Raw genomic sequence first — 11618 nt, forward strand, 5'->3', positions numbered from 1 at the left:
TGCTTTTAAAAGCAACTATAGAAAATATATATTGATTAGTTTAATGCATTATGAGGAAGATAAGAATGAGGAAGAATGTCTTACATGTGACTGAGGTGGCGCTGGCCGGTAGGTTCTGAAGCCTGTTGAACTGATCTGCCTCAGAATCTTCTGGTTCCAGCAGTGGCTGGCCTATAAGTGTAGGCCCGGCAGAGATGCCATGGGATGGCATCTGCATCGGATGCGCCCCATCGCCTTGATCCAGTGCAGCTGCAGCAGACACTGTTCTCGCTCTTCTCCATTTGATCAGAGCCACTCGGTCCCTGATTGACTTTCCCACAGTCTTAGAGTCACTCTCATGGAAGAAGCCAGATTCCACCTGAAAAATGAGCATCAGTTTCAGGATATTTTTAGGACAGACCATATGATGGAGAATCACATGATAGAGAAGCTATTTATAATTATTTATAATTAAAGGAGGTGGGAAGAGATTAAATGAAAAAGATAGCACACTCCAAGCACTTCCTAGTTCTTATTTGATAAACATACATAATTTAATCTTTCAGAGTATGCTTTCTAAGTTCACCGAGTTCATCACAGACTGCAGTGGATGTTTCGTCTTAATTAATTTTCCACGCAATTCTATTTTTCCACTATTAACAAATAATTTTATTCACCTCAATCAAACATCTCCTGTAATCCAGTTACCAAATAAATTGTGCAAATGTCTTGCAATAAAGTAAAAATAGGTGGAGAAATGCTGGAGAAAACAGCAAAGAGAAACAAAACAAATCACTGTATTCCTGGAAGAGCAGAGAATCACCAACAATCTAGCATTTCTGCATTCCTGGTGATGAGATAAAGCCCTGCCAACAGTTAGAACTCACCAAAACAGGAATGCGCGGAACATTAAACCTACCATTAACATCTACCACACTGGATTTTGGGAAAGTAAAGAGCTGTAGTTGCACCCACCATCTCTTGTGCCACAACCTCAGGGACCTCCTTTTCAAGGTCAAATGTGAACTCAATGGCTCCGCTCTCTTTGTATTTCCCCTTCAGCTTCTTGTGATCTTCCACCCACAATTTCAAGGCTATCGAGGCCTTTTTCCCATCATCTTCCTCAGCTAGCTCCACCCTTACACCTGTGTCCTCAGCAAAGAATGCGTGGTTTAACAGGTCCTTGATGCTGTACCTGGAAAACAGGAACACCTCATCTCAGATATATGGCAGGAAATTTGTGGTACTCACGATAATCAGCAATAAATTCTCAGCCGATTCTGTGAGCATCAGTACAGTTACCTGTGGCATCTGATAATAGCACAGTGCTGTACATTTCTGAACCTCGCTCATTAAACCCAATCAATTAACAATGCAATCTAATTGAGTTCCTTCTGGCCTCTGCACAGGACCTGTAACAGAATCCCACGGCACCCTGCAGATAGTGAGACTGCATTACAGCCCAGAGCCCAACTGTCAGTGCCACAACAATACGGCAGAGCAGATGAGACAAGGCATGACAGATGAGGGGGCACCTTGTGGATTCTGAAGGCTTTACACTGGACAAGGACAGAAGTATACACTCACCGCTCCTCTTTCTTTTGGCAAATACACTCCCCAATAATCTCCTTGATTTCAGGGTCCTTGACCTTGTTGTAGCTGGCTGGCTTCACTCCCTGGACAGTGAGAAAAAAACACAGGACAAAAGCATCCAAGTTAGTTCTCATGTCACTATCCTGCTATTTTTTGATAAAGGAAAAGGAAGTTAGTGCAGAGTTTTCCTTAAATATAGGTTTGTTTCAGCCAAAGAGTCATAAATCTTTCATTCGAAGAGTTGGCGCCTGAAAAATAATTCAATTTGAATAAAATCAATTTGACAACAGTGAAATTTGGGATTAATGTTTAAGTTTGGAAACTTAAAACATTCAGAAATTTAGAGAATAAAGACCACAAAATAAAGGACTATTTGCATTTTTAAAATGTCTCTGCAGGGAAATTTTGTTGGTTGTATTTACATGAGTAAGAGCAACTCGTCTTAAAATAGTTGCTTTCTCTGTCTCAAGTTTAAAGTGTATGAATCCTCCCTCAACATTGCTGCCAATTATATAGTTTCATGCTGCGCGAGCCGAGACAGCAGTTCAATGCTATTCAAGCTCTTCTTTGATCAAACTCCTGCGGAACTCTCCTCAGCACTTTCAAACATGTGTACGGCAACAGTGTGAGAAGAGTATCGGGAGACGGCTGCTCAAGCTGACCCATAGTCAAGAAGGAAACCGTGGCCATGGCTTTTAAAAGTACTAAGGGGGGATAAGAACATTCCCGATGCTTGAAGTATCAAATCAAGAGCTTTTTAATAATCCTTAGAGAATTATAATTGAAAAAGCAGGATCAGTGTATATGCCAGCAGTGAAGCTGAGCAGAACACAGCCTTTAGGCTTCATCTGAAAAAACAAAGGAGATCCAGACTCTCTGTGACTCCATGTGCTTCCCTGTAGGCTTCACCCAAGAAATGCAAGACTGAGGGGCGGGAAACAATCGGTGTGCTTAGTATGTCACATACTTACACTTGTGACTTTGCGGTATATCTGAGCAGCATTCTGACACTCCGAGTATGGGTACTCCGATGTAGCCATCTCCAACATGCACATGCCAAAGGCGTAGACATCCACTGCCTCATCATAGTGTTCTTCATACATCTCTGGAGCCATGAACTCTGGGGTGCCTGCAAAGAGAATATCGTATGTATACACTGTCTATTCTTTCCACTCTAAAGTAAAGTGAGTCACAGATCAAAATCTACCTATAACACTCTTGGCAAAGGAAGCTGCCTTGAGTGTTGCCAGCCCCAAGTCACCAATTTTGACTGAGCCAGTAGGGCCTGTGATGAAGATATTGTCGCATTTTAGGTCCCTGTGGATGATGGGAGGGGTCCTGGTGTGGAGGAAGTGAAGGCCTTTCAAGATTTGCCTGCACCAACTTCGCAACACTTTGGGCTTCATGACTTTGAAACGCTTCAAGTAGCTTTGGGAAAAAGAAAAATATACATTAACTTCCAGTGAGTTTTATTACACCGCACATATTCCATAGCCGAGAAGTCAAAAAGACAAAGTTCTTTGCTACTCAAGTAGTGCATCTCACCGCTTTCAATAATACTCACGTTTTTAGTGTCCCAGACGTCATGAGCTCTGTAACTAAGACTATACATTTCTTCCCTTTGAGGGGGGACTCCCAGAAGTCATAGAAACGGACAATGTTTGGATGTTGAAGACCTTTCAACATTTCCGCCTCCTCCTTAAAGCGCTGACGTTCCACTTTTGACAGCTTACGATCCTAAAGGAAAGACAAAAGATGTGAAGGAAAGAAATAATGAACACGACTCCTGGCTCATCCACAGCTGTTGAACAGATGCTAGGCACTAAAGGCACTAGTAGCATAGTCTGAATTAATGACTCAAGTTAGATGCACAAAGAGCTGATGCACGTGATTCAGTGTAAATATCAGGCATGAGCAATATAAAGGGAGCCCACTTTACATAGGGGCTCAGCTCCACAAGCAGAGAGAATCAGTCCTTCATATCCATCATAGCAAAGTTGTCAGACTTCATTAATTGTGTTAAAAATTGTAAATATTTTAATATATTTATAAGGGGAACAATTATGCAGCTGCTTTTACACGACTAAATCCTTTCCCAGCTCAATAGGCATAGCCAGAAATTCTTGAATCTCTGCATGTGTGCAGTTTCAAGTTCGTATCAATCTTGTTTAACTTCTGGCATTTATGGTTTTGCTCTTCATCAACAGTCGACAGCATGCACGCTGGCTTCAGAGGCTCTCCTGTTGTGTTCCAACGCCAGGCTCCTGCTGAATCCCGGATAATGAATCTGCATGTTAAATTCGGCCACACCCATTCCACAGTGCTGCTAAAGGTTATGCGCCGCTATTCTCTCCCAATATTCCATCGTCATCTCCACTTGCCTGCTCACTCATCTGCCACCTTTGGGTCCTTTCTCCCCTCCCCCACATCTGCAATCTGTCTCCCCCACTCTGCACCCTGAACATCAACCACTCCCTCCTTCATGCATCTGCACAATATCACATCTTTTGTAAGCACGCCCTCTCTCGCTCTCTCCTGCCAAAGCACAGTGCACCTACCCCACCCTTTAGAGATGCAGATGAGGGAGCCTGGTATGATTCCATCATTTTCATTCAGTTATTTAACCACAACAGTGTTTTAGTAAAATTAAACAGTGCAAACATCTCCATAAATAAAGAGTGTTATGTTTTTTTTTTAAAGTCTAATGATGCGACAAAGCATTGTGTCTGCGTGTGCATCAATGTGGAATATCAGGTTTTGTGAGAAAGTGTGTGGGGGAGGAATTTTCACTGCACTCTTGCAACGCCTGATGAATAATTCAGTTCTGCAGAGAACCCTTTTCTACTGAGGCACGCTGAGCAATGGATGGCTGGGGCCAAGTTGTGCTGAGTTATTTCCACGTGGTTTCTGCTGCAAGAGAACAGCAGTGGGCCCAGGTTTAGGTAACAGGAGAGAGAGAGATTGAGACAGCAATATTTTCCCATCAAATATTGAAGCTTTCCTCTTCATATTACTGCTTTATCTCGGCATTCCTCACATCCAATTGTGCTTTTTTCCATAAAAATCCATCTACATTACGAGATTTTAATATAGTAAGTATATTCTGTTAGAATCATGCATACAATTGGCTGAAGGAAAACCTCAGTTAGCCACACAGAGCGCGCAGCAGCTCAGGCTTGGTTAAAACACACAGCTCCAAGCCCATGCAGTGCAGACCGAACGGGAAAATTGATGGTGACATTAGCAGTAAGCGATCCATAAAGCTCTTCTTCACTATATTGCCACCCACTATATCTGTGAGCATGGCTCTATTAGCACCACTGCTGGGGTAGAACATACAACAACCTTCCATACAGAATATCCCAGGTCTGCAATATAGCGAGATAAATGTTTACTCTGGACTATGGCTCCCATGCTGATGGAGTTCTAACACAAGGACAGATTCTGAAGGTTAAATGTCTAACACAAAGCAGACGAAAGTATTTTGGACATTTATGGAGAGGAATTCTCACCACCTCCATTAATTAAATAGTATACCTCCAATAAACAGTGGATGATCATGCAGCACAAGCATTTAGCTTTGAAGGATGGATGATTTATTGCACTAGAGGCAGGTAAGCAAGCTTTATTAATACAGTTATTTTAAATTTATAGTGGGTGTGAGAGCCCAACAAAGTGCAACTCAAGGAAACATGCAAACAAAGCAGCTTAATGGTGGCATGAATCATAATCACCCTCTCAGCACCAAAATCCTGATTACCGGTAACATGATTGCTAATCGAGTTATGATACATGGATTTATCTACAAAATATCACAGATTTTCTGACTACAACTCAAAATATGCTAGTGGCTTTAAGGGGGGCAGATATTTTGAGAATAGACCGTTACAAAAGTTACTTATCAAAATATGTCCATTATATAAACCCTTGCCATCTGAACCCAATGTACCCAATCTGAGAAAAGTAGCTAAAACTGGTGCTTGCAACAGAGAGATCTGGCAGCGAGTTAAATGAGGTATGATACTGTTCTTGGCCGTTTAACCACCCTCTGAGTGTTGCAGTGCTTTTGCTGCCATAACAGAATCTAGTGCAAGGCAAATCACAGTCCGGCAGAGTGCCCACAACTGAATTATGTCCAATCAGTGTGTGACTGCAGCAGAACTCTGTGCTGGTCACTCATTTTTCAAATCTAGTTCAGTACTACCGTTACATGCAAACAGTTTGGATCATTGCTTTTGTTATGCACGTCGATACCCCCCAGTGCAACAGGTGTGGTGTGAGGCTGGAATACGGAGACAGCCCTCAAAAAAATCTTACTAAAAACCCATTTTGTCCAACACACCAGTATTCAAGATGTGTCTAAAGAGACAAATGAACACATAAGTTAGCAAAGACATGTAGAAATGGGAAGGGAAAAAGCTATAATAGGAGATGTAGAGGAAATGAGAACTACAGTAATGAGGTGTAAATACTTAATCTAATCAAACCTCCTCAAGCAGTTCTGAACAGGAATTTACTTAAGACCAAGGTGACCTATAAATGGTGGACAATTCTTGGTAGAAAAGGAGTTTGGACTTGATGACTGCGTCTAGCCGGCTGAGACCGGGAGTTAGCAAACATGGATAAGCACAACCCTGCAATAAACCTCTTTCCTTTCAGCAAACAAACAATTCTTTGACAGAGACAAAGAAACTTTTTTTTTTTTTTTTTTTTTAATTACATGCTTGCACCTCAGAAAGACTAATACCATTCATGCAACGGCCCTGACGAGTGCTGACTGATGGCATCTTTGTTCAGAGCCAGACTAGAGCTGGGTATTTGCTCAGCTCAGAGCCAAATAACTTTTTTTCCCCCGCCAAACTTATTTTGTTTACACATAGAAAAACAATACTGTTAATTTTAACTACTCTTCAAGAAGTGAGGAACGTTCAGGTGAAGGTTCTGCAGGTGGAAAATCAAGGGATCCTTTGTGAGCGTAAATAGATGGCTAGCAAGCTGCAACGGTAACACACGAGTTTGAGAGTCGGACAAACCTGGGGGACATTGTGAGGAAGAGAATGTGTGGAAAGAAAGGAAAAGCTCATGAGCGAAAAAATATAGCTTCAAACACGATGGTGGTGCTGCATATTCATGAACTGCCACCAATGGTACCAATTGACCGTGATTTATCAACGTGACCGACTACCGAGGTGGAGGATTAATGTATTTAGACGTTAAAATCTATGGGCCAACATTCAGCCAATTGCCAATAACTGTCAAGATGGTGCAGAGCACATCTGAAAAAGAATCACCAAGGACAAAACTCAAAGGATTTCAACCAAAATGGCTGCAGGGGGAAAAAATGCATCTTTGAATAACGCTTTTAATTAATGTTGAGTTGAATAAAGCTGCAGTTCTGGCATCTCTTGCTCATTTCCAATTGATTGCAGTGGTTTAAAAATCAATTAGGGTTCTTTCTCCAACACAACATTACCAGACAGACAAAGCCTAATAGATCTCTGTTCATCCAAATATAAAAAAAAACCCAGCAACTACCGACCAAAGAAACACATGTATCTGTCATTTCTTAGCCTTTTCTTGATAATTAGCAACATCCAAAGAGGACAGATGGCAGCTGTAACCCGAGTCTAAATGAACCTGAGGCAAGATGGCTGACTGTTGACACCCTGAACATTCCCTCCTGCTCAGAGAACAACATTCACACGCTCAGATGCATTGTTAAACATGTACACACACATTTGACATTGTTCCATTTGATTAAGGCTCTGGATTTAGGAGGACCAAAAGTCAGAATGGTGAAGTCACGGTGCACGGCAATGCCAGAATCAGTGTAGAAGACAAAGTGGGTGGCTCGCATCACTGCTGATGGTGTTTAGAGCAGAGACGAGTCAGAAATAGCTCAATGTCCTCGCTCAAACTGACCAGCCCAGCCTGCAGAAGAACATTAACAATGGCTAAAAAATGGCAAGGGCGATTAACGGATCTGTGTGAAGGACAGAAACTGAGGAAACATTCTTTATCTGAGTCTTTCTACCTGAAATAGTATTCACAAATTAAAGCCGGACTTGTGACACAAGTGCTACAGTGAGGTCAGTTGTTGTGCTTTTGTTATTACATAAATAGCTTAGGGATACGGAGGTAGAGTGAGCAATTAATGTAACCCTTGTCCTCATACCACAGAGCCTATTAGCCGACCTTCACAGGATGCAGGCTTAGACGTGGCGTACGATTTGCTCATACAAACAACAACTTTAAATTCAACACGGGATTAACGACGATAACGAGCGGCTGTGACATTTTGAGGCCATTCAGAGGATATTTACTGAAATCCTCACTCTAATGAACTGCAATTTGTATCCTGTGTATTAAATCCTGGACTAGCACCAGCAAAATAACAAAAGCAGCCACCAGCAGATCCGTTATTGATTGACGATTATGAGTCTATTAGCTGATGTCTTGGTGTGACAGGACTGGTCTGAATGATGGCCGTCTCAGACTCTGCAACAGCTCTCAGATCACAGTAAACTCAGAGGAGTCTAACAAGCCCGCTCATGTGGCCTCGGGGTTATTGGTGACACTGGTGCACGCCTGAAGATGAGGCCTTTTACTGAGCACTGTAGGCTGCAGAGCCGCGGCGTCTGGATCCTCTCACTCCCTCCAGCTTCTTAATGAGCTGTGAGCAAGGAGCCGGTTGGGAATCGGGAAAATGTTTTCCTGATCGATCAGTGAGTGTTTAATTCTTTTCTCTCCGTCTAATTAAGAAAGGAGGTCAGCAGATCTGACTCCTGGCATGCAGGAATCTCTTATTGTCAAGCCTGTGCACGCTGGCATTTGCTGGGTTCGTCTGTAGCCAGAGCCACAAACACTGGAGTCGGCCTCATACCACCGCAACAGCATCTGCCCGAGCTCACGAGCCGAGAGGCAGATTTAATCTACAGAACAACAGAATCGTTGCCAAATACCACAGAGACGACGGCGTGATGCGAACGTGCAGATTTCAACGCGGATGATGACCTAAAGAACAAAGCGAAGGGCTAAGGAAGTTTCCAGAGTTTCAATAAAGGCCAGTAGAAAAAGAAAATGTTTCCTTTTAAAAGAGAAAAGTCACAACAGGGCTCTTTGTTTCGTATCAACACTGTTGTCAGAGCCAGGGCCATCTGCGTTATGCCAGCGGCCTGGCACGAAAACAGAGATGTGGGGGAGATGGGTAAAGGCGGAAAGGGGTGGGAGAGTGTGACTCAGATTGGAGACAGAGGGAGCAAACACAGGCCCAGATTAACATTTCTAGGCAGCAGAACCATGTGACCACTGGAAGGAGGACAAAACAAGCGAAAATATCAGTCATCTCTGGGTTCAGAGATGTTTTGCAACCAAGTCCTGGGGGGGGGGGGCCTTGAAGATGTCCACAAATTAGCTAATTTGCTGAAATTATTGAGCTTAAAAGGTGTATTTGTGTTAAAGATACGAGGAATAAAATGTCACATAGTTAATTTCAATATTCTTAACTTTGGTAATTGTAGGCATTACAGAAAATCAAACAGAAAACAAGTAAACAGCTGGAAAATGATTGTAATATTCTGTAAAAATCTGAAACGTAATATTCCGCTTTTGATTTAACAAAACCCCAAAAGATCAAAGGCATTTCTGATCAGCAGGCAAAGGTCTCACCCGAAGCCCTCGGATGAATGAAAGAGCCGGCCTCCTCTGATGAAATCCATCGATCAGTTCCACATCATTTATCCAAATGATTGGAAACCCGTCAGCTCAAAAATGAAATCACGTGCTGGAATTGAGCACGTGTGAGAAAACTACCGTTTGAGTTGTGATGAACGTCCGGTACCGACGGTCGACTGGAGGGTTTTCCAACGTGTTGCGAGGGAAGAATGAAATGTTTCCGGTTCTGCTATCTGGCATCTGCCGGGTGTGACTGCAGCTCAGTGCTGTCACGCTGCAGGAGGGTGGGTTTCCTACCACCAGTCTGCATGACATCACCACGTGCTGAGGTCACCACCTCGTTCACAACCGTCTTGAAACAAGACGCTGGCATGTTAACCGCTGTCCAGCGACACTGTTGCCATACAAACAGGTTAAACAGTGCAGGGTGTAGTTTATTCTTCAGTTTCCCTGAGCGATGATGCAGCACGTTAACATTAGCAAGCACACGGGACCACCACACGGTTCCCTGTGGGCTACAGTGCACGTCAGCTGCTTCCTGTCTGTCCACCTCCTGTTGCACAGTGGGAGGCCGCGAGCTGAGGCGCAGTCGATAAGACGCAGTAAGAGTATTCAGCTATGCCGTAGCATCCGCGAGAGAGCAGACCAGAGGCGAAGGGTTACGAACTACTGTATTATAATCTGGGAAAACAAATGACATTGTGGGTTTTTCGTTCTTGAAGGCGGCCAGTCGTGCTCACGACAGCCTCCCTTAAGCCTCCTGAGAGAGAGGGGACAGGAAGATAATCCCTCCTGCAGTCTCCAAAGGACGGAAATAATTAGTTAATACCTTCGCATGCTCTAAGCTGGCGTTTTCCCTGCGTCTGTGTAATGGAGGACAAGATAGCCTCTCCTCGTGCGTCTGCTGATCGACACGTGTCAGGAGCGCTCTGCTCCCCCCCCCGTCAGCGGTTAATGCTCGTCGGCCACTTAACGCCGCCGACCTTCCACGTCGAGCAAATACTCGTTCGCAACCTCGCGGACTCTCCCACGAGACTCTGGTTGAGGGACAGCTCCATGAAGGGGGGGGCGCGCCGTCATTACGCTATGCGGCGTGTGAACGTCGACCACGAGTGCCGCCTTGTGAGAGGGCCCCCCGCCGGAGTGAAAATCATCTCATGCAGAAAAGGAACCACGTGAAGTTTATTATTAAAAGCACCATTTCTATTCCTAAGTGTCTCCCACGCGCCTGTGGAAAGGCTGCTGATTAGTGTCGACAAGAAAACAAAACAAAACAAAAAAAACCACCCTGTTTGGGTAGCAGGGCATTAATATTTACCTGCAGCTCACACCAGGCCACTTCCACCCACGTCTCCGTGTCCAAACCCTTGTAGACGGTCTTGAAGGAACCTCTTCCCAGCTCGATGTCGAATTTGAGAAATCTTCCTCCGGGTGATGTGGAAACCGCTTTCATCTCCGCCTCCTCCTCGTTCTCCTCGCTGGCCGCCTTGACGGTGGCTTTAGCGTCCTCGCTGCCCGTCGGCTTTAACGCGTTGCCGCACTTCTCCTTCTCCTCATCGGCGCTGGCGCTCTCCGTCGCGCTGTCTTTTTGCCCGCCTTGGCTTTCGGTGCTGGAGTCTTCCTGTATCCCGCAGCTCGTCCCCCGGGTCCTGTCCACGATCGTCCGCAGGTGTACGTTTAGAACCGTCCCGCCACTGCCGCTGACAGCGGCGGCGTCACATTCGGGCGTCTCCAAGGCCTGCTCGTCTGCGTCCGAGAACCACAAACTCCTCCTGATGAATCTCTGATGCACGATCCTTCGATAGCTGGAGGAAGGGTACGCGGCGGGGTCACTGCCGCCTCTCACAACAGAGTCCAAATGACTTCCATCACCTGTGGGCTCCAACATGTTCGGCGCCCGTTCGTGCTGAGAGTTGGGCCCGGATGGACAGTTCGTTCGCTGCTCAGAGCTGGAAGTGGCCTCTGGCTCCATGCTGCTCTAAAGGTTCCGCTTCCAGGTCATTCGTGTCATGGCTAGACCGCCTGAAAAATGCATATTTATAGACGAGTACCTGCTGCGCCCACTCGGTGACGCAGTTTGCCAGCAGAGGCCCTCGACGACGGGGATGTCTGACTAGATTTCATCCGATATCAAGAGCTGCAAAAGAAATGTTGGCAGTTAATAAAAGAGAAGCTAGCACCGTTTACGGCGCACCGTTGACAAATATCCCCAGTTTTGCGGGTAACGGCCGTAGTTGGGCTTAACTTGACGTCGGGGAAAGGGGGCAGGTGGATGGAGGGACAAGCCCAGGGTTTAACACATGTCGTTATTTTTAGCGGAATTCATCACCCACCAGGTGAACTTGAAAGCTAGCATGCTAGCGCCGACAAGT

General features: G+C 44.9%; 1 protein-coding gene across 11 annotated transcripts in view; it reads right to left on the reverse strand.

Moving 5' to 3' along the window:
- Positions 1-11618, reverse strand: part of LOC101063786 (serine/threonine-protein kinase WNK2) — a 28365-nt gene that overhangs the window by 15715 nt on the left and 1032 nt on the right. For all 11 annotated transcript variants that reach the window (XM_029833235.1, XM_029833233.1, XM_029833236.1 and 8 more), the window contains 7 exons: positions 10565-11383; positions 3137-3309; positions 2780-3000; positions 2544-2701; positions 1567-1655; positions 955-1174; positions 85-358 (listed from right to left, as the gene is read on the reverse strand). In XM_029833235.1, the coding sequence (XP_029689095.1) occupies positions 85-358; positions 955-1174; positions 1567-1655; positions 2544-2701; positions 2780-3000; positions 3137-3309; positions 10565-11218 (1789 nt within the window). In that variant the 5' untranslated portion in view covers positions 11219-11383. The remainder of the gene's footprint in view (positions 1-84; positions 359-954; positions 1175-1566; positions 1656-2543; positions 2702-2779; positions 3001-3136; positions 3310-10564; positions 11384-11618) is intronic.

Source organism: Takifugu rubripes, chromosome 3, assembly GCF_901000725.2.
Source record: "Takifugu rubripes chromosome 3, fTakRub1.2, whole genome shotgun sequence".
NCBI lineage: Eukaryota > Metazoa > Chordata > Actinopteri > Tetraodontiformes > Tetraodontidae > Takifugu > Takifugu rubripes.